The 22,974-nt window shown below is 50.9% G+C and overlaps 1 protein-coding gene across 2 annotated transcripts in view; it reads left to right on the forward strand.

Annotated features, from left to right (window-relative positions):
- Positions 1–16,025, forward strand: part of TMEM131L (transmembrane 131 like) — a 153,884-nt gene extending 137,859 nt beyond the window's left edge. For both annotated transcript variants that reach the window (XM_057727266.1, XM_057727267.1), the window contains 8 exons: positions 339–505; positions 1,655–1,840; positions 5,127–5,205; positions 6,092–6,174; positions 11,394–11,514; positions 13,016–13,107; positions 14,132–14,271; positions 14,965–16,025. In XM_057727266.1, the coding sequence (XP_057583249.1) occupies positions 339–505; positions 1,655–1,840; positions 5,127–5,205; positions 6,092–6,174; positions 11,394–11,514; positions 13,016–13,107; positions 14,132–14,271; positions 14,965–15,237 (1,141 nt within the window). In that variant the 3' untranslated portion in view covers positions 15,238–16,025. The remainder of the gene's footprint in view (positions 1–338; positions 506–1,654; positions 1,841–5,126; positions 5,206–6,091; positions 6,175–11,393; positions 11,515–13,015; positions 13,108–14,131; positions 14,272–14,964) is intronic.
- Positions 16,026–22,974: the final 6,949 nt, after the last annotated feature.

Raw genomic sequence — 22,974 nt, forward strand, 5'->3', positions numbered from 1 at the left:
ACCAAGGAAGACATGCCGAAAGTCATGGGTTCTGGTCCTGCATCTGCCACTTACCAGTTGACCTTGGGTGACTCGTTTAACCTGTGGAGTTTTACTCCTCTCACTGCAGAATATGAAGAGATTCAACGAGCTTCAACTTAATTCTGGTTCTCAAACAGCAAAATCTTGTCCTTTGTAATCTCTCTCCCTTACTCATCAGCTTCTCCCTGCAGACCCAGAGAGAAGAGGGCTCGAGTTGTCCCACATTCACATTTTCACCTCCGCTGAGTCTCAAGGAAAGCAGTTATGTGTGTGTGCACGATCAAATGCAGCCATGATTTTTTTTGTGGCTCTTCCAGGCCTTCGGAACAGAGTGAATTAAAGCTGGTGTGCAGGGAATTTGAAAGGCCTGAGCTGAGCAGCGACAGCGACGTACGGAGCTGGTGTATCCAGGAAAACCCTGGGGAAGCGCGTAAAACAGATGCCAGCATGGGAAGCAGCTCACCTGCCATGCAGGGAGAGACAGGTATGAGACTGCAGGGAGCTGCCAGCGGTGCTTCTGTGGGGATGGTTGTTTCCTCGGGGGAGTGAGAGGGTATCACTCCACTCAAGCCTGAAGGGAAAGCTGTCCGGATGAGACAGGAGGCTGAGGGTCTTCGAGCCTGGGCAGGGCCCCTCGTGTTGCCCCTCCTCCCTCCCACTCTCCTAAAATCTGGCCGTTCTCGACTGTGTCACGCAGGCGGCTGAGGGAACGGTGGGTGCCTGCTCGAGACAGGACTCCCTTGGTGAAAGAGCGGGGTAGGGGAACGCCAGGTGGGAACCGTGGCTGTTCTCACACCCCTGCGGCAGGTGGTTCCTGCAGGGCCGGGCTGCTGCCCCCGCGGAGGACTGCCGGGCGGTGACCTGGGAGTGGGCAGTGGAGGGCACCAGGTCTGGGTCCAGGGTGCGGCGGAGGATGGCGGGAGAGGAAAGGGCCGCTGATGGTACCCCGGGGTGGGTGGTGTGGAGGTTGTGGTGCTCCCACCGACACCCACATTCCCAGACACGTGCCCACCTCGGTGCACCCAGGACGCAGAGGTTTCTCATTCATTTCCTGGACACGTGCGTGTCGCTTCATGGCCTTCCTGGAGGTTCTTCCCACCCACGCATACATAATACTCTGACCCTCTTGGTTGGACATCTTTTAAAACATTTTTATTAGAGTATAGTTGATTTACAGTGGTGAGTTAGTTGCAGGTGTGCAGCAAAGTGATTCATTTTATATGTATATATGTATGTGTGTATATATATGGACATTTTAATAAAATAGAAATGACCTACACATCTTCAGTCTGAGAGAGAGTGGCCTTGATTTTCTCGAGAGAAGCACGTGTTATTTCCAGAACCACTTTTAGGTTGAGATGATCACTGGTGCTGACTGTCTTAGCCCAGACGGCGTTCATCGCAGCGGAGTCGGTGGGGCACGTGGCTCACCCGCGTGGCTCACCCCCGTGGCTTCCCCGGGGCCCGTGGTCAGTTTCAGGGAGCGTCTGCCTCCTCTCTGGATGCACGGAGGGAGCAGATGCTGAAGCGGAGCCTTGCCGTCTTCTTAACTTGGCCTCTCTCCTTTGATTGGAAGTGGCATCAGGTTGAGAGTCATGTAAGCGAAACACGCCTCCTCTCTCACTTCCCGCAGAAGGTTACTTCCGGAAGCCGGGGAAGAAGGGCGCGGAGAAAGCCTGCTCGGACTCCAGCTCGGACTGTGGCAGCTCCTCGGGCAGCGTGCGCGCCAGCCGGGGCAGCTGGGGCAGCTGGAGCAGCGCGAGCAGCTCCGACGGGGACAAGAAGCCCGCGCTGGGCCCGCAGCACTTCCTGCCGCCTGGTGAGTCCGGGGCTGAGGCCTCCCGGCCCTCCTGCCCCCGCGCCCAGGGCAGGGGCCTGATCTGCCTTCCGGCGCTGCGCGAGCACAGAGGGCTGTGCATTGCAGTGTTTGCTTGGCTTGGGATTTTATCCACCTTCTTCTTCTTGCATCCTTCCTTCCTCCTGCCGTTATTATTATTATTATTATTATTATTATTATTATTATTTTTAAGTCTGTATCTTGGAAACAGTTTGAAGAACTTCCACATTTATTTTTTTCACGTGTACATTTTTTTATTATGGTAAAATATGCATAACACAGAACTTACCATTGTAGCTGTTTTTAAGTGCACAGTTCAGTGGCATTAAATACATCCACATTGCTGTGCAGTCATCACCACCATCCACCTTTCGGCCTTCTCCTCGTCCCAAACAGAAACTCAGTACCTATTAAACCATAGCTCTCCCTTCCCCACCCGCTGCAGCTGTGTGAACCTCTGTTCTACTTTCTGTCTATGAATTTGAATACTCTCGTACCTGATAAGTGAAGTCATACAGTCCTTGTCCTTTGGTGACTGGCTTATTTCACTTAGCATGATGTCTTCAAGGTTCATCCATGCTGTGACATGTCAGGATTTCCTTCCTTCTTAAGGCTGAATAATAAATCCTCTGTTGTGTGTGTATAGACTGCATTTTATTTATCTGTTCATCTGTTGATGGACCCTTGGGTTTTTCTACCTTTTGAGTCTTATGAATAATGTTGCTATGAAGAGTGGTCCTCCCTTAGTTTTTTTTTTAAATAAATTTATTTGTTTATTTATTGGCTGCATTGGGTTTTTGTTGCTGCGTGTGGCATTTCTCTAGTTGTAGTGAGCTGGGGCTACTCTTCTTTGAGGTTTCCGGGCTTCTCATTGCAGTGACTTCTGTTCTTGTGGAGCACAGGCTCTAGGCACGCAGGCTTCAGTAGTTGTGGCACGTGGGCTCAGTAGTTGTGGGCTCTAGAGCACAGGCTCAGTAGTTGTGGCACACGGGCTTATGCTTCGCGGCACATGGGATCTTCCCAGACTAGGGATTGAACCTGTGTTCCCTGCATTGGCAGGGAGATTCTTAACCACTGCACCACCTGGGAAGTCCCAGCCTCCCTTAGTTTTGAAAAATTTAAAGATATAGGAAAAGTCAAAGAAGCATCTCTATTTCTGTCACCTAGAATTAATAACTTAATTTTGTCATATTTGCCCACATTTTTTTTTAGAAAGTAATATTTTATAGTCTGTTCCACTTCCTCCTGCTTGAGAAACTCACTGTCCACTGTCATGGGCTTGCTGTGTGTTCTTTTAGTCCACACTTTATTTTACATTCATACATCCACCAACAAAATAGAGAATTGTTTATTTATTTGTTTATTTATTGGCTGTGTTGGGTGGGTCTTCATTGCTGTACACGGGCTTTGTATAGTTGCAGTGAGCGGGGGCTACTCGTCTCTGTGGTGCGCAGGCTCCTCATTGCTGTGGTTTCTCTTGTTGCAGAGCACAGGCTCTAGGTGCGTGGGCTTCAGTAGTTGAGGCACACAGGCTCAATAGTTGTGGCTCATGGGCTCTAGAGCACAGGCTCAATAGTTGTGGCGCACGGGCTTAGTTGTTCCACGGCATGTGGGATCTTCCTAGTGCAGGGATCGAACCCATGTCCCCTGCATTTGTAGGCAGATTCTTAACCACTGCACCACCAGGGAAGTTTCTTTTTTTTTTATATATGTTTATTTCATTTATTTACTTATTATTTTCGGCCAGATTGGGCCTTAGTTGCAGGCTCTCTAGTTGTGGTGCGCAGGCTTCTCTCTAGTTGTGGCATGCGGGTTTTCTCTCTCTAGTTGTGGCACACAGGCTCCAGGGTGCGTGGGCTCTGTGACTGTGGTTCGCGGGTTCCAGAGTGCGTGGGCTCTGTAGTTTGCGGCATGCAGGCTCTCTAGTTGAGGCGTGAGAGCTCAGTAGTTGTGTTGCGTGGTTGTTTCCTGACAGGGAACAAACCTGCGTCCCCTGCCTTGGAAGGCGGATTGCTTATCACTGGACCACCAGGGAAGTCCCCAATAGAGAATTGTTTTTAACTTACATAAAGGAGATCATGCTTCATTTTAAGCTGTGTCTTGCTTTTTCACGCAGCGCTGTTTGTTTATAACTCTGTGTCTACGTACATATTAAATTCACTCCTTTTCACTGTCATAGCCCACACAGTACAGGTTCAGCTTTGTTGTCAGGACAGGCGGGGAGACGGGGTTCCGTCACCGGTGTCACTGTGGCGTCCACAGGGCGCTCACTCTACGCAGAGCCGTGGGGGGGGGGGGCCCTGTGCCTCCAGGGACCTGGGCTTAGAGGGGTCACGTGGCTTGTTGGACGCCCTGGAACCCGTGACTCCCCCAGAGCCCAGCCCACCTTCCACCAGGCCCTGCTCCTCACAGCGGCCTCTGCTCTGTCTCCTGCCAGCAGTGATACCTGTGAGGACGCTCTTGCCTGGGAGACCAGGGCCCTGGTACCAAAAAACCTAGACAAGCGCCCACGTGTGATGTCAGTCCGTTTCTCATCCTTTTTCTCATTGTCAGCCCCTCCTGCAGGTGCCTTTTTAGGCACTGTTTGCGTAATGACCTCCCCCCCCGCCCCCATAAAATTTCAGCACTACGGACATCCACGTACATCTGTTTATTACTGTGTACTGTGCCGTACACAGAAATGATACACAATGCCCCAGCCCCACAGTGAGCAGGGACAGTGCCGCCCACGTGGAGGACGCGTGCGGGCTTGGATGCAGGGCGGCTTGTGGTGTTCTGTTTGGTGGGGAGGATGTTTTCCTTGGCCACTGAAGACAGTTTGCCTGAAGATGCTAATGCGAGAGTTTTTAAAATCGGTGCTTAACGTCAACAAAACATAGACGTGCAGCTCTTGCTGGGGGGGTTAAGGCCAACAGTAGGAGAACGAGAAAGGAGATTGATGGCCTTGCTGTTACACAGGACGTAAAACGCAGTCTGGCGGCCTTTGGAGGTTGTATGATGACTATCGTGAAAATGTCCCCAGTATAATTAATTGTGTAAAAGACCAGAAACACAATGTATTTTTGAAGCATGACCCTAATTTTATACATATTCAGACGTAAACTTTTTTTAATTAAAAAATTGACAGAATATGTGAATATCAGTTAAAAGTGAAAAATAACTCACAAGGGTTAACCATATGAGTGATCTGTATACAGAGAAGAGTATATACAGTCGAGTATGTGCTTATAAAAACTTGTGATCATGTCTTTTTTTTTTTTTTATGCAGGAGACAGTGTTTCACAAAGTGACTTTCCTTCTGAAGCTCCCATCTCTTTGAATCTTTCTCATAACATCTGCAATCCCACGTAAGTGTTTCGTTTTCCAGCCTTTACAGTATGTTTTAGGTACTGCTTTTTCTCTCATTCCAGGTGTTTCTTCTTTGTACTTGGTTCTGCAGGCTAAAATAGGAAAACCTTTTAAGGATGTGAGAAAGTAAAATCTGATTTTATTAATAATTCAGAGAATACAACCCTTCCAAGATGACACGCTCGTGTGGGAGCATCTCTGGTGTTGCTGGTCCTTTCAGCGATATGGCCCCATTAGAGAAGATGTCACTCCTGAAAGCAGGAAGAACAGTAGTTATACTAAGGATGGGAACCAGCTCCTCTTTGCTAGGACTTGGAGTAAAACTGAGCATTGATGATTCAGAGAAGTTTGCAAGAACCTAGTAGATACTCACGCGTTTACAGTTTTGCTATGTAATGATTTCTGCAGCATCGGATAAAAAAACAAGCACCATTTACTGCGAGGGAGAGGAGGAGGGTACATTAGAAGGAGAGGGTTTCAGAATGAGGAGTGTGATTAGGTTTTTAGGCAGTATGAGAGGACGGGGATGTCATGAAAATGGACTTGCACGAGGAAAGCTCTGTGGGAGCTCTTTCTATTAGGGGTACAGAGTAAACCAGAGGTGGGGGGTTGCTGCCAGCTGCTGGGAGCAGGTTGGAAGCTGCAGACTACCTTAGCTGCCTTAGTTAAAATTGTGCTGTTGGTGTTTATTAAAATGACTTCACTGGATCTTAGGAATTTAATATCCTCCATTCCTTTTTTTTGGTGTATGCCTTTATGTCTCTAGCATCTTTATGGTTTTGAGGGGAAGAATTAATGTAAAAATGTAATCAGACTTGGTTGCAGAAATTCAGTATTTCCTTGGACAGAGGGAGTCAGTGGCTCTTCTTCTTGCTCTCCCCCCAGAGACGTGAGTAGCCTCTCCCCACACGCGGACGCCCCCTGTCCCAGCCTTCCTGCCGGGCCTGCAGCTGTTGAAGAAGATAAAGGTGAGGCGTGTTGTTCTCGCCCAGATGCCGGCCAGGTGTCCGTGTCGCACTGCTGGGCGGTGAGCTTGAGGGCAGACAGAGGTGGCCGGGGGCAGGGCTGGTGCCCCGCGTCTCTGGGCTCTTGAGCATTGGGAAGGCCCCTGCCCTCTGCCCCAACATCCTCGGGGCCCCTGGCCTCGGCCGCCCTTTCTGCATGCACCCTCAGCTCCCTCGTGGGGCACAGGCCCCGGAGCAAGGTGGGGCCCCTTTACAGGCGCCGCCACTGCCTTTGGCTCCCTTTCCGGTCTGTGATGGTGGAAAAGCAGGGAGCAGACTGAGTGCCGGCACCTCCGTTAGCCGACTTCTACCTTGCCTGCATCTCTGCCTGGCTCCCCCTCCCGCCTCGTCTCAGAAGCCTGTCCCCTGGTCCAGCCTCCCTCCTGCACGGATGCCAAGCACTGAGCCTCTGCGGCCTCAGCCAGGCGGGGACGGCGGCCCAGGAGCCTGCACACAGGGCCAGTGGGAGGGGAGCCCACTCCGCCCTGGTGTCTGTCCCGGAGGTTACCTCCAGGCCCCCTCCCGTCCCTTCTCCCTTCTCCTTGCCTTCGTCTCTCTCGCCCTCGTGTCGTGTTCGTGTCTCCTGTTTTCTCCTCGGGCCTCCTTCCTGCCTGACCAGGCTCGGGACTTGCGGCAGGACAAGCTGGGTGTCACCCTCTGTGGCATGTCTGGCTCTTGCTTTTGCTCGTGTAAATGGTGCTGGATTAAAGCCTGCCCCGCGCAGTGGAGTGCTTGTACCTTGAAGGTGTGAGGCTCCTGTGCTGCTCTGTGGCTGCAGGGAGATTATCAACAGAAATGAATTATTTGTGAGTTGGATCTAATCATTAGTCCAATAAAAATAAGTGTTTTCGATGAAAAAATACTTCTAAATTCAGGAACTTGCTGAGGCAAGGTTTGGGGGCGTTTAGAAGGTACCACCTTTTTTCTTTGAGGTAGTACAGTGGGGACAGGATTTAGTTAGTGGGGAGGAAGAAAAAAACCTGTGTCAAAACAGGAACACCTGGCATGTTCTCCTGTCTTTGTTTTTGTTGTCAGTTGGAGAATTGTGATGTCATCTTGTGTCTTACCCGTGTTGCGTGTATGTGTTTCAAGTGCCTTTTTACCTCGTCTTCATGAGTAACCTGCAGTTACTTGTTGATGACCCGTTACAATCCCTGTTTAGGCCCTGACGTCACTACAGAAACGGCCCTTGGTCACCGTCACTGTCCACAGGGCCTGGTCCCGTCCCTTGCGCTGCCCCCACCTCCTTGGCGCGCCCCGCTGTTCCATCACCTCCGGGCCTCCTCGCCCTGTGCCGCACTCTCCTTGTGAAGCCACGGGTGTGCTTTTGCCCAGCTCTCCAGCCTCTCTGCCAGGTGCCGTGCAGATGGGCGCGGCCAGAGGGCAGCGCACACGCAGCCGACTGGCTGACGGCCTCCTGGGCGGCTGCGGACCCCCCACCCCTCCCGGTGCCTCTGCCTCGTGCTCCTAGCTGATGCTTCCTGTTTCCCGGGGCAGAGAGAGGCTCCCCCGCCCGCCAGCCGCCGCCCTGGCGCTGTGGCCCGTGGTTGGCAGGCTGGCCTCCTCTGCAGCCGTCCCGCTCCCGGTGCCGGCGTCGGCTTTCCTCTAGCGGGTGGTCCCCGCCAGCACACAAGTACCCCGTGAGACCTCCTATGCCGTCCGCCGCGCAGCAGCAGCCAGACCCTCTCCCTTGCCCGGCGGCCTCTGGGCCCCCCTCTCTGGGGGAGCTGCGTGGGGGGCCGTCTGGCTGCTGGTGAGCTTCCTTTCCCTGCCGCCCTCCCCGAGGCCGCCGTGGCTGCTGTGCTGCGCGACCCCCGCGCAGCGTCTGCGGGGCCCCGGCCGCCTCCGCGTCTGGGAGCCTCGCACCCCAGCCCCCGGTCCCGGCCTCCACGTCAACCCGGGACCTCCTGCTCGGGCGGTGGCCTCGGGGGTTCCGGCGCAGTCCCCCTCGCCGCCCCCAGCTCTCGGGCTCGTCCAGGCCACGCTCCCCTGGGGGGTCCGCCCACCTCCAGCCCCCCGACAGCTCCCGCCTCTGCGCCGTCGGCCTGGGCCCCGCACCGCCAGCGCCAGCGCCAGCGCCAGCGCCGTCTGTCCTCGGGGCCGCGCGGGTGTCCCGGCCTGGGCGCGCAGCTCCTCAGCCCTGCTCCTCACACAGCCTCCCCCTCGGGCTTCCCTGTTGCTCAGGCGGAAGTCTGGGCGGCATCCTGGACGCTCTCCCTCGTCCCCACGTGGGGTCTGTCGTCTCACTCTCGCAGCCTCTGCCTTCCAAGTAGACCCCGATCGCTTCTCCCCACGGCTGCCGTTATTTCTCACCACGGCCTCCCAACAGGTCTCTCTGCTTCTGCTGTCACCTCACCTCACTCTCTAGCTGTTTTGTTTTGTCCTTTATTTTTGGCTGCGTTGGGTCTTCATTGCTGCATGCAGGTTTTCTCTAGTTGTGGCGAGCAGAGGCTACTCTTCATTGTGGTGCACGGGCTTCTCATTGCCGTGGCTTCTCTTGTTGCAGAGCACGGGCTCTAGGTGCGCGGGCTTCAGTAGTTGTGGCGCACGGGCTTAATTGCTTCTCGGCACGTGGCATCTTCCCGGACCAGGAATCGAACCCATGTCCCCTGTATTGGCAGGCGGATTCCTAACCACTGTGCCACCAGGGAAGTCCTGTCTAGTTGTTTATTTTCTTTTTTTTGAGATATAATTGATAAATAACGTCATTTTAGTTTCAGGCGTATAACTACTGTAACGATTCAGCATGTGTGCATATTGGAAAACGATCACCACAGTGCGTCTGGGTAGCATCCGCCACCACCTTACCATCTGTTTTTAGCTTTAGCACAGCAGCCAGAGGGGTGGTGTTGCATATGAGTCAGAGCACGTCACTGTCAAGAATGGGGAGGGGTCTGAGGTGTTTATCCTATGTACGGGCTAACAAGTTAGCCTGCCATGATTTTGTAGATGCTGCCAGAGAACAAGAGACTACTGGGTCGGAGAATAGGACACGTAGCACAGCAGGCAGCCTGAGCATCTTGTAAGAACACCTTGGCCAGGGCCCCAGTCTCTAGGGGGCGATGCAGGGGCGTCTGCACCTGCGGTGGTCAGTGGTTGCGTTACAGGAAAGGAGCCATGAGCTTAGGGAGCCTACTGTTTTTTGTTTTGTTTTGTTTTGAATAATAGGCAGGAGATGTTATCTTTATTATGTTGGATGAAGCAGAGTTGCTCTAGAGGACCCTGTCTCCATCTTCTGAGGCTTAGTTTAGCAAATATCCTTGGAAAGATAGGTCAGAATGTGGGCAACCAGAGCATCTGCTCCAGAAAGTAAAGAAACGTGAGACCCACAGATTGTCTCACAGAAATATACACCCCTCTCATTTCTGTATGGTCTTGGCTTCTGATCCATTTACTCCATGAGTACGTGACTCTAGAGACTGTTCTTGGTGGGTCTGACAGAAGCAGGGACCAGATCTCTTAATCGGCTCCTCCAGCCTCTGGTTCCAGTGGCTCTCAACAGGACTCACACGGCAGGATGCCCCGCCCTGCGGGACTGACCCATAGAAGCCCTCTCCAGCCGCTGAGTGAGGCTCTGAAACACCAGAGCGGCCTTAGGAGGCGGGCCTCGTCCTTGGAAGACCCTCACAGCTATGACAGCTGCATGGGCTCCAGTGGTATTTCTTTAAACGCTCGAGGGTCTCTCTGACCACAGTGAGCGGCACGTCTCCGCATCTGTAGGAGGGTGGTTATCGCTGGCTCCCACATTGGGGTGCAGCCCTGGGGATGCGCATGCTGCCTGGAAAGCGAGTGCTGTGCCCACATATTCCACCCCCCACGTGGACCTGCCTCATGAGGGGCACAGGCAGGTAGTGTCCCCAGTGTGGCCTGCCTGGCTGTAAACCTTTGGGTTCCCAGTGCATTTTGAATAGTTGAGTCTAGTCTTTCTTTGTGGAGGCCCTACCTGTGTGCAGATGGTCAGCCTGTCCCTTTAATCCATGCCACCAACCAGTGGCATCCATCCTTCCATACACCCATCCCTCCCTTCATCCATCCATGCACCCATCCCTCCCTCCCTCCTTCCATCCATCCATCCATGCACCCATCCCTCCATCCATGCACCCATCCCTGCATCCATCCCTCCCTCCCTCCATCCCTCCATCCATCCATCCCTCCCTCCATCCATCCATCCATCCATGCATCCATCCATCCATCCCTCCATCCATGCATCCATCCATCCATCCATCCATCCCTCCCTCCCTCCCTTCCTCCATCCATCCATGCATCCATCCATCCATGCATCCATGCATCCATCCATCCATCCATCCATGCATCCATCCCTCCCTCCCTCCCTCCCTCCCTCCATCCATCCATGCATCCATCCCTCCCTCCCTCCCTTCCTCCATCCATCCATCCCTCCCTCCATCTATCCCTCCATCCCTCCATGCATCCCACGAATGAACAATGGCTTTGATGGTGAAGGCAGGAAACAAGCAGAGGTGCTGACAGGTGTTTGCTGGGAGGAGCAGGTGTTGGGCGTCCCCTGAAATGGTTTAGGGGGACAGTGCTTAAACTGAGTTTAGGACTGTATGGCCATGTTGGCTGACCCAGCCGGCAGGCAGGCAGGTGCTTCCACGGCTTGGGAATGCCAAGCTGGGACAGGTCCCTCCCGAGGAAGGCTCAGGGGCGGTTCTAGAAAACTGGACTCACTCATGTCACTCCACACCCTGTACCTCTGGGGTCCAGGGTGTTCCCTCCCCTGGTGCTGAGGTTGGTTCCCCCTCTGTTGCCGCAGAATCCTTGTGTCTCAGCCCCGGGGCTGTAATGGCACCGTTTTCCCAGCTTCTTACTTCTTTTGTTTGTTGTTTTGTCTCCGCTCACTTGAACGTCAACGTGTTCACTGCTGTGTCCTGGGAATCCTGACGGGGCTTTGCAGGAAGCAGGCAGGCCCTCCAGTGCTTGTTGAGTCACTGCCATGATCTTGTAATCCAGGCCAGGAGACAGTTGTGTCCCGTCTGAAGTGCAGGTCAAAGCAGTGCGCTGTCCTTGTACTTTACACGCCAAAGGGCGTTAGCAGTGGGGAAGCCTGAGTTGATGTTGGGGGCGCTTCCCAGAGGGAGGAGGAGTGGAGTTGGTCCTGCAGGAAGGGTGGCTGAGGGCTGCATGAGAAGGAGGGGGCCTGAGAGACCTGTTTTCTTCCACAGGTCTCTACCCTCCAGGGGACCTGTGGCCCGCCCAGCCCGTGTGTGTGACCAGCAGCTTTGGCTGCGCCCTGGAGAGCAACGGGCCGGCCGTGCTGCCTGCCCCCGCCCCTGTGCACAGCAGGTACGTGCTCTGTCCCGACAGTGGCCGCCTCTTGGGGCCCAGGGTGCAGGGGCTGGATGTCCTTACAACAGCCAGGCCTGGGCTTCCTTCCCCAGCACCTGAGCTCAGTGTTGCCATCTGCCTTTTGGAGTTGAGTTGTGATGTCTGAAAAATTACAAGCCAGGAATTGAGAGAAACACAGAAGGAAAAAAGTAATACAGCCAGTGACCTTGTCATGCTTTCCTTTTTAAATTGAAAAGATGAGCTCTTCCTATATTAGAGGCAAAATTGAGAAAAAAAAAAAAAAAAACCAGTTCCTCATAATTCTTATCTGCTCACAGAACAAAATTTTCCATTTTTCCATGGCTTTAATCCTGAGCACACTTAACCTTTTTAAAGATCAAATAACTTGAGTTTTGACAAATAGTTCCACAGTGGCAGCTTCTTAGACTTGCCATTGGGTTCATCATTCGATTATGAAAACTTGAGAAAATGTTAATATCTGTGCTTAATCAGAGTCCATTAGAAGCTTTTTAGGGGTTTCAGCTTGTTACAGAGGTTGTTACTTTCTTATTTCTATAGTGAAAATCCAGATTGCAATTGGGATCAAAGCATCTGCCGTGAATCATAGCCTGTACTGCTGTGATTTGCATGAGACGAGCGTTGGCCTTGCCCTGGGTGGGAGGTGGCCGTTAGTAGCAGGTGTGTTTGAGCCCCGCGGGTGGGTGCTGGGACCCTCGGCGGCTTCCAGTCCTCCGCGTGCTGACGAAGCCACAGCCAGGGGTTCTGCCTCTGGTTAGACAGCAGAAGTGGATGGGGCTTTTAGGGTGTTTTGCTTGTTTGTTTGAGAATACACTTTCTTTTAGTTAAAAGTGAGAGCAATTTTCTCTTTCACATATTGATCCTGCTTACGTGGTCTCACCTAACCATGGGTGGGAGTTTTTTACGGTTGAAGTGTATGTACATCTCTGGCAAACTGAAAGCCAGGTTTTGATCCATTTTGCTTATCCATGCATATTTAGTTGCACTTTTTGTCTCATTTAAAGAAAAGCTCCCTTGCTCGCCTTTTACCCGAGTACTCGCCATACGCAGCAGATCAAACTCCATCTCCGACTTTCTTTGGAATTATAATTGACATACAGTATTGTGTTAGTTTCAGGTATACGACATAGTGATTTGATATTTTTATACATTAAAAAATGATCACCACGTTAAGTCTAGTCACCATCTCTCACCACATAGAGTATTACAGTGTGATTACCTGTATTCCCTGCATTAATTACATCCGCATTTAAAGGAAGTAGGCATCCAGTCTGAGCCGTGCGTCCTGCGGTGCTATGTCATTGGTGATGAGCGTTGAGTTAGTAAGTCTTTGGTTCTGTGACCATAAAGTACTTTTTTTGTTTTCCAAAATTGAGGAATTAGCAGTGATGAGGATGCTGGGCGGTAAAATCGTTCTCCCCTTTCTTTCCTTGATCTGTTGACATCGTGTTTCTCACACTAGACCCCTTGTTTTTTCTAGTAGTTTCATTGATTGGAATGCAACGTGTGAAGGCCAGTTTCCCAGTGTGTACTGCCCCCTGGAATTGAACGACTACAATGCCTTTCCAGAAGGTAAAGCTATTTGGGCAATCCCAGTGCCATTCTTTGATTCTCAGAAAGTCAGAGTAGGAAGGGTGTGGACCTAAGGCCTTAACTGCAAAGAATGTGCCTTTGAGAATGCTCTTCCAGGAGGCCTCTGAGTCCTTCACGTGGTCCGGCACGGCTGCCATGTGTACTTTTAAATGGCCTCGAAAAGCCCTCTAAACCCAGTTGTCTGGGGACTTGCACAGATAACCCTCATCTATTTAGTCCTACAAAGTAGTCCTTCAAATTAGTCCTGGGGTCATTTGGATCTTTGTGGACCTAACATTGTGGATTATCCACTGGGAGGCTGGGACTTTTGTTGTTAGTTACTCTTTTTAGGCAGACAAGTCCCAGGCGAGGTAGAGTCATTTACGTGCTTGCTCCTCAGCATGTCCTGACTCTTTTGCCCCTGAATGGTGCTGCAGAAGTCAGGCAAGGGGCTTGGAGGGGAAATTGTGAAAAATTGCAGATGCCTGAGCTCGGATATAAGTACAGATGCTTGTACTTATCTGGGTTTTGATATATGCAGTGCTCTATGGTAACCGCAAGGGGGTGCTGTGGTAACTTTCTCCCTGCCTGTGAGGCTGTGTATATATCTTCTGACGGCTCTCTGAGAAGTGCTTGGTCTCCTATTGCTTTTATCAATGCATATGGTGTATATGCAGACGGCCGACACTGGCATGACAGGCAGTAAAAGAAAAATTTAAGGACTGGTAAAAATCCTTGACACTATTCAAATCTATGGTAGTATTTACTACTATAAAGTACAGCAGTATTTTAGTATATTCTGTGTATTAGAAAGAGTCCCATCAAATTATCAAATACAGAAAATCAAGCCCAGAGGAAGAACTTCCTGAGGGCTCCCCAGGTGTGATGTGTCTCATGGAGTAATTCTTTTATGTCTGTCTTTAACTTAATATAGTAAGGCCTTGAAAGCTTTTTGTCTGAGAGCGAGAATTCCATTCTCTCCAGAAAAATGTTCATCTCTGTTGATGTCTCCCATTCTTTGTAGAAAACATGAACTACCCCAATGGCTTCCCCTGTCCTGCCGACGTTCAGACAGACTTTATTGACCACAGCTCCCAGTCTGCCTGGAACAGCCCCCCCAACGTGCCAACTGCCTGGGGACACGCCGGTCTCATCAGCTCTCCGGTCAGTGCTGCCCGGCCCTGCTGTGGCCTGGGTTCTTCCCAGTGCCTCCCTCATCCTGGTCTCTCTGTAGCTTTAGGGTTGGGTTTAGATCTGCCAGAGCCTGGCTTGTTCCCCTTAGGTCACCAGCCACCCTCCGCAGGCACATCACACATAGTCAGATGGGCAGGGGCTTGCAGACACTGACAGCTAAGATGCCCCAAACAACACCGAGGAGAGATGGTTATCGATAACATTGAACTTGGGCCAGGAAGCCCTCTGGGATGCAGCTGTGTTCCTGTGGCCCCTCTGACCCTTCATCGGTGGGGAAGATGAGATGAACCTTCCAGGAAGGTCAGGCAGTGTCAGCGACGGGTCCAGAGGGCTTCCTGCCTGTGGACACCTTCTGGGCCTCTCTGACACCCACTCCGCCACTTTTTTACAGATAGAGGGCATTCGACCTGTGGGTCCTTCCTTGGGTTGAAATAAGTTTATCTAGTTTGATGGAAATTTCACGACCTTCTGTTTGAGAAAAATGGAATTAAAGCCACCCAGGTGGTTGAGAATAGTGTAGTGACGTCCAGGTAGCTTGGGTTGATTCCACCGTGGTAGCCCCTGGTATATAGTCAACCTTGACCTCGCTCTTCTACGGCTTCTTTATTTTTTAAACATGTCTTTCGTGTCGTTTTGGTTTTTTCCTCCTCATGTACCCTTCAGCCCTACCTCACAAGCACCCGAAGCTTGTCTCCGATGTCTGGACTTTTTGGTTCCATCTGGGCCCCGCAGAGCGACATGTATGAGAACTGCTGCCCCATCAGTCCCACCACGGAGCACTCGACTCACATGGAAAACCAGGCGGTCCTGTGCAAGGAGTACTACCCCGGGTTTAACCCGTTCCGCGCCTACATGGACCTGGACATATGGACTAGGGCGAACAGGAACGCAAACTTCCCGCTGTCTAGAGACTCGAGCTACTGTGGGAACGTGTGAACAAGATTCGAGTTTTGAACAATGTGAATAAAAAGGCTTGTGTTTTGATTACTAGCGTAAACTGGTTGTTGACATAGATTGACGTTGGTGGATATTTTGGCACTTTTATATGAAAATAAATTTTTTTATGAAATCTGGGTGCTCTGTTTTTTTTAAGCCTTCATAAATCAGTGATAGAAACGAAGCATCCATGTGTGGTAACTTCATAACTCGAGACGCGTGTCTGACATGCCAAATGTTCAAATCAGAACCGGGGCAGCTTATAAGAAGGTAAGGATTGAGAAAGAAAAAGCTGCAGTGGTTCCGCCCGCTCCGTGGGCATCAGACTCCCAGGGAGCTTGCAGAAAGCAGCCTTGATCAGCTGGCATTCCCAAGGATGCTGCTGTAATGGGCCCGTGACTCAGGCAGCCAGGATTTTGTTTAAAGCGCGCGGTTGATTGGAATGAGCCTCCAGTGTTGGGAACCCAGCCGCCAGTCACTTGCCTGGATGGACTGGTCCTGGTGGGCACAGCCGCTGGGGTAGAGCAGAGAGCCTGGTGCTTTTCTTCCCGACCATGTGGCAGGGATGTTCCCTCCCCTCTGTGTGTCTAGTCACGGCACGACAGCAGCAGGGACATGCTGGTAAGTGTCGGGTTTCCCTCCGAGTGACCCGGCTGAGTCCAAATACAAGTACTCAGCCAATTAGGAAGCTGGTGTGTGTTTGCCAGGCCGGTTTGTATCTGCTTGTCAGTGAGTTCAGAAATCCACGTGATGGAATTATCTGTCTGCATGTATAAACTTTGAAAACACTTCAGCTTTTAATAAAAATGTCTTATTTTTACATTTTGTTTTGTCTTTATTGGAAATGGAGTGGGGGAGATTTTTGAGTGGAATGCAGGTTCACTTGCTTTATCTTTCCCTTTGCCATGGTTGTGTGGGGACTGGACGAGGAGGATGAGTGTACTCTAATCCCGGACTGCCCTCCTGCAAGGAGCACCTCGGAGCACGCATGGCTACCGGAAACCCTTTAGGTTACCAGCTTGGAATGCCCCATCCCCAATACTGAGTAATGCTGAAAAGCAATTTGGGTTCTAGGTATATACCCAAAAGGATTGAAACAAGTATTTGTGCACCGTGTTCACTGAAGCGCTATGCACAGTAGCCAAAAGGTGGGAACAACCTAAGCGTCCACTGATGGAAGAAAAGCAAAACGCGATCTATACAGACCGTGGGATACTACTCAGCCTTAGAAGGGGAGGAAATTCTGACACGTGCTACATCGTGGATTGAACCTTGAAAACATGCTGAGTGAAGAAGCCAGTCACAAAAGGGCAAGTGTTGTTATGATTCCACTTATATGAGGTACCTAGTGTGGTCAAATTGGAAGTCAGAATGTAGAACAGAGGTGACCAGCGGTTGGCGGGGGAGGGGAAGGGGAGTCAGTGCTTAATGCGTTTGGAATCTCAGTTTGAGGAGATGAAGATGTCCTGGAGGTGGATGGTGGTGATGGTTACATAACCATATATGTACTTTACGCCACTAGACTGTACTTGTAAAAATGGTTAAAATGGTAAGTTTTGTGTTATGTATATTTATTTTACCAAAATAAAATAGGTTGATGGAAAAAGCCCCAAAGCATTTTCAATATCAAATTCAAAACTTTCCCACTGAGGAGAGCCTGAGAACTTGGATACACATTCTTCTCTCTGATCAGACTGTTGATCTAATTTATTTTCCTTTGTTCATTGATCCCTCAATTCCCCATCAGGAAAAGAGGGGAAACCCAACCAAGTTTTTATTCCACTCTATACAAAAGGCAGTAAAAAATCTTCACTTTAGCTGGACTATTATCTTCAACCATAAAATTAAAATCAGAGATGGGAGAGCTGGAAATTTTTATTCATTTAAAAATATTTACTGAGCACCTCCAGGAGCGGGGACCTGTCCCGGGGCTGTGGGCGGAGCAGAGGACAGTACAGACAAGGTCGTGCAGGGATGAAGCAAGCAAGGGGGTCAAGGAGTATTTCAGGTCTTGACATGCTGTGAGGGCAGCAAAGAGGTGGCGTGACCAGCAGGGGAGGTGGCTGGGGTACCTGGGGGCTCAGGGGAAGTTTCCCCAAGGAGGTCCATCTGAGGAACAACCTGGGTGACCAGAAAGCTGGCTGCGCCCAGGTCAGCAGGCAGAGCCTCCAGCAGAGGAAAGAGCAAGGGCAAAGCCTCCTGGGTGGGAGGCCACTGCACCTAGGGCCCTGCGAGCCAGGGCAACAGGGACAGGGGAGCTGTAGAGGCCACAGGGCAGAGGCTGCCTCCCTGAGGCTTTGTAGGTCTCCGAGGATAGGGTGGGAAGGGCAGTGGGTACCAATGGGGTGTCTTAAGGGAGAGGGAACATCATCTGACTTGAATGTCAGAGACACAGGGCTGGATGGAGAGCGGTCCAGGGTGGGGCGGCGGGCGGGAGTCCCGGCAGTCAGTCCCCTGCAGCGGCAGATGCCCAAGAGGATGGTGTGAGCAGGTAGAGGCTGAGGGGCATAGGGAGGCCAGCACCCAAGCTGGCCCTTGAGAGCTGGGCCCTGCTGATGCCCTTGACCAAGAGGAAGAGCCCTGGGGTGGGGGGAGGGTCTGGTTGGGAGCAGGGGGCCCAGAGGTCCTCGGTGGACTGTTTCAGTGTGGGAGGCCTCGTACCCAAGTGCAGATGGCACGGGGGCTGTGGCCCCGACACATCTGAAGGTTGGTGGAGTGTAGGGCTGGAGATCTGTGGGGACGTCCATCCTCAACCTCTGGATGATTCTAGAGCAATGGGAGTGCCCGGGGCCTCCTGGGTGGAAAAGGGTCCTGAGCACTGAGCCGGGGCCTCACGTTTAGAAGAGGAGGCAGCTGCAGAGAAGCCTGAGGGGGAATTGCTGAGGAGGTTGGAGGCCCAGGGGGAGGCAGTGGCTGTGATCGGGTCAAAGGCTGGGGGCCTGGTCAGACGGGGGAGCCCGAGGGCTGGATCCAGCAGTGTCCTCAGCCGTTCCAGCTGCAGTCTGTCGACACAGGAGACGAGGTGGCCGTGGAGAAGGCCTGCTGTGGGGAGCCCGACGCGGGCAGTAGCGGGGGATGCAAAGCTGAGGTGGGAGAGCGCTGGGCCTGCTGTGTGCCGGGCGCCAGGCTGAGTGCCACCTGCAGGCGCCTGAGCCTGGACGGACAGGTGGAGGGAGGGGTGGCAGAGACCTGAGCAGAACAGGTCTGGGTGTGAGAGACGTGACAGGACGCCCAGGTGTGGGTTGCACATCACGGCCTGTGGCCTGCTTTTGTGGATGAAGCCGTGCTGGAACGCAGCCACTGCGCATCCTCTACCGAACGGGGGGCACAGCTGAGAATGTTTACTCCAGTCCTTTACAGAAAACGCTCGCGATCTTTGCTCTAGGGCAGGGGTCCCCAGCCCCTGGGCTGCAGACCCTACTGGTCCAAGGCCTGTTAGGAAGCGGGTAGCACAGCAGAAGGTGAGCGGCGTGTGAGCGAAGCTGCGTCTGCTGCTACCCGTCGCTCCCCGTGGTTCACGTCACCACCCGAACCATCTCTCCCCGCTGCCCCCCAACCCCCATGGAAAAGTTGCCTTCCATGAAACGGGTCCCTGGTGCCAAGAAGGTGGGGGACCGCTGCTCAAGGGATCAGAACGACGAGAGAGCCGGAGCCTGGGCCTCCGACACCACAGAGGCGCCTGCCCTCACAGCCCTGGGCTCCCACCGCACTGAGAAGGGACACGTAAGTTGCGTCTTGTTTGGCTACTGCCGCGTGGGGTGTGTGTTACAGCAGCGGAGCGAATACAGCCCTTCCCTTCTGCCTGGTTCAGTGTTGTCTCCGGCACCTCGTGTTGTCTCTGGCACCTCGCGTAGTGTCTGATACACAGGAGCGTGTGTGAGCACAGCTATCTGGCAGCTGGAGAGGTGAGTCTTAATGGTTACAGAATACTTCAATTATTCTGTGGCTGACCACAAGCAAAGGCAGGAGAATGACAACACTTCTTTACATACTAAACACACACACACATACATGTTTCACATACGTACATATGAACTTATAAATGTTTTACATACCAATCTCCATGTACAGAGCTCTTCGTGACAACTGTTACTACTTTGGATTTTGCTACCACCGGGGAAAACCTGAGGCTCACTAGAGTAAGCAAGGTGGGAGAGGTAGAGGAGGCCGACCCTGCCTTTAGGAGCTTTGATTTTATGGGAAGACTCATCAACGAACATCCCCTTTGGGGCCAGACTTCATGGGGTCTAACTCCAGCTTTAGCACATCCTTAACTTTTCCATGCCTCAGTTTCCTCTTTCTGTAAAATGGGGGGTAATTTTGGTAACATACCTCATAGAGTTGTTGTGAGGATTCAGTGAGTGAGTGTTTACATAGTGCTTGGCACATAGTAAACCCTCAATTGGCTACTATTGAGGCTACTAGTATTTGGTATAATTACTATCATCAATTTAAATGAAAGAACATGAAACAACAGGACACATAGGAACTTAAGTCTCAGGGTGGGTGGGGGCAAGTGAGGTGGGCCTTTATAGATTGCTGATGAGATGGTAGATTGGTTGGCAATGTGTATTAGGTACCTTGAAAACTCTTCTAGGAGCTGACTCCAAAGGAAAACTAAAAAAATGGTGCACAAAAATCAGGTATCAGTTTTCTATTGCTGCTGTAATAAGTTCCCACAAACTTAGTGGGTTAAAACCACACAAATGTATTATCTCACAGTTTTGTAAGTCAGAAATCCAACATGAGTCTCGCTGGGCTAAAATCAAGGTGTTGGCAAGGCTGTGCTCCTTTGCAGGGGCTCTAGGGGAGAATCTTTTCCTTTCTCGACTTCCCCAGCTTCCAGAGGATGGGGTGCTTACATTCCTTGGCTTACAGCTCCCTTCCTGCATCTTCAAAGCCAGCAACATGGCATGTCTCTGACCCTGTTTCTGTTGTCACATCTTTTTCTCTGAGCACAGCCAGGAAAGGTTGTCTTCTTTCAAGAACCCATGTGATTAGATTAGGTCCACCTAGGTTATCTCCCCATCTCGAGGTTCTTAATCACAACTTCAAAGTGACATATTTTTGCTACATAGTCACATATTCATAGGTTCCAGGAGTTAGGACATGGGCATCTTTGGAGCAGGGCTGTCATTCTGCCTACGATGTACAAGCAGATTCAATACAACGTTTACAACACTGATGAGTTGCAAATAAATGTTCTGTAATAGAAGTATTTTTAAATTACAGTACATATAGGGACTTCCTAGGTGGTGCAGTGGTTAAGAATTTGCCTGCCAATGCAGGGAACATGGGTTTGATCCCTGCTCCAGGAAGATCCCACATGCTGCGGAGAAACTAAGCCCGTGCACCACAACTATTGAGCCTGCACTCTAGAGCCCATGAGCCACAACTATTTTTTTTTTATAAATTTATTTATTTTATTTATTTATTGGCTGCATTGGGTCTTTGTTGCTGCACACAGACTTTCTCTAGTTGCTGCGAGTCGGGGCTACTCTTCATTGTGGTGCACGGGCTCCTCATTGTAGTGGCTTCTCTTGTTGTGGAGCACGGGCCCTAGGCACGTGGGCTTCCATAGTTGCGGCACATGGGCTCAGTAGTTGTGGCCCATGGGCTCTAGAGCACAGGCTCAATAGTTGTGGCGCACGGGCTTAGTTGCTCCGTGGCATGTGGAATCTTCCCAGGGCAGGGCTCGAACCCGTGTCCCCTGCATTGTCAGGCAGATTCTTTACCATTGCGCCACCTAAGAAGTCCGAGCCACAACTATTGAGCCCATGTGCCACAACTACTGAAGCCCACGTGCCTAGAGCCCGTGCTCCACAACAAGAGAAGCCACCACAATGAGGAGCCCGTGCACCACAATGAAGAGTAGCCCCCACTTGCTGCAACTAGAGAAAGCCTGTGTGCAGCAACAAAGACCCAACACAGCCAATAAATAAATAAATAAATAACATAAATAAAATTTATTAAAAAAAGAAAATGATAGTATTTAAAAAAAATTACAGTACATACAGATGTTGGAACATGAGGAAGCCTCTAAAAATCGTTGTAAGAGAATGACATAGACAATGAAAGAGGTAGGATACAGTTTATATGCAGTGTGAGCCCATGCTGAACATGGGGGAGGGGGAAGGATGCATGGTGGGTGGGATTGTGAGTGATTTTCATTTTTGTGTGTGTGTCTTTTCTTTTTGGTACTGTCTATTATAAGCATATATTACTATCACTCCACCTCCTCCCCAAACTTTTAATTAAATCTTAAGGGAAAGTGTATTTCATTTAACAATGGTGAAGGTAAGTATGTTAAAAACAAATGCTCCAGTTCTAATAAAATTTACACTGCACTATGAAAGGACATAATTTAAAGGCAAAGGCAAAGTGAAACTTTCACTAAGCATTCCCTAATAAAAACCCTGTAAAATGAGGTATGTAGTCATTACTTGGGCTAGGATTAAAGGCACATAAGAACGTCTTTAAACACTTGTTCAGCCAACATACAAAATGCAACACAGTCTAATTATAATTAGTTAAAATATGGGGCAAGTATCATACAAATCACCTTTTAAATACAACTTAAAATGTATATATAATATTTATGCAAACTCAAATGAACATTTCAAAATAATTATTTCCGTGTGACCCACACATTTGAACAATTTAATACTCCCATACAGAGAAGATGTAAGTAAAATAGAATTAGTTATTATTTGTGTATGCATAATGTATGTAGTATTTATAAAGGAAAAGTCTTACTTTAGAAAATGGAAACAAACAAAAACTTCACCCAGTGTCATTTCACCTGGATGGATGTTTATTCCAACATTGAATCATTCACTGTAGATGTAGAACTCATTTACAATTTTTGAAAAATGGAGCAACAGAAACAAACAAACAAAAATGTAAGGAACAGACCAAGCGCCCTGACCTCAGGTCTGTGTGGACTGCAGCACTGGCACCAAACATGACCGCTCAGTCTATGTCAATCTGGAAAGCAATTCCTGCTACAAAAGGAGCAAGCGGGGCGACATTAGGCCACGTCCCCCAATCCATCAAGTATTCCAGAACCACAGTGCTACCAAAAAGAAACCAACCACTTGTTTGCCTTCCTTCTTTAATTAAAAAAGTTCATTAAATCAGAATAATGCATCAAAATGCAGGACTGATTGCATATTAGTTGTAATAGGCTAGGTTACGCTGCAGAAACGGATCCCCAAACAGGCCCTAATGACACTCCAGGGCAGCGGTCCTCTGGTGGGACTCGGTGTCCAGGCCACTGTGCTCTTGTGACTTGGCCATCACCCCATGTGGTGCCCGGTTTACATCCACAGGAGGGGCGGGCAGGACTCTGCCGGCTCTTCCGGGCTTCGCCTGCAGGGACATATGATTCGCCCACTACGTCACTTCCTCCCACAGTTGGTTGGAGGGAACTGGTCACGTGGCCCCACTCGAGGGGAGATAAGAGGCTTCCACGTGTCTGAGCAAAGCGGTGCGGCTGAGCCGTCTTAATGTGCAATGACGCTCTACGGTCCTGGAGACGGTTTCTTTATTTCTGCCCTGGTTGGACAGGTTTATGGTGTCTAAACCCCAGGCAGTCAACAGGGCCTAGGTCTTCTTGCGGGGAGGAGGCCCTGCAGTGCCAGCAGAAGTGTGACTTGCGTTGGCGCCATCCCGGGAGTTCCTCCAAGTCGAGCGCCGGCTCCCTGTGGTCCCTGGCCGGCACCCGCGCCAACTGGC

Source organism: Hippopotamus amphibius, chromosome 3, assembly GCF_030028045.1.
Source record: "Hippopotamus amphibius kiboko isolate mHipAmp2 chromosome 3, mHipAmp2.hap2, whole genome shotgun sequence".
In the NCBI taxonomy this organism is placed as follows: domain Eukaryota; kingdom Metazoa; phylum Chordata; class Mammalia; order Artiodactyla; family Hippopotamidae; genus Hippopotamus; species Hippopotamus amphibius.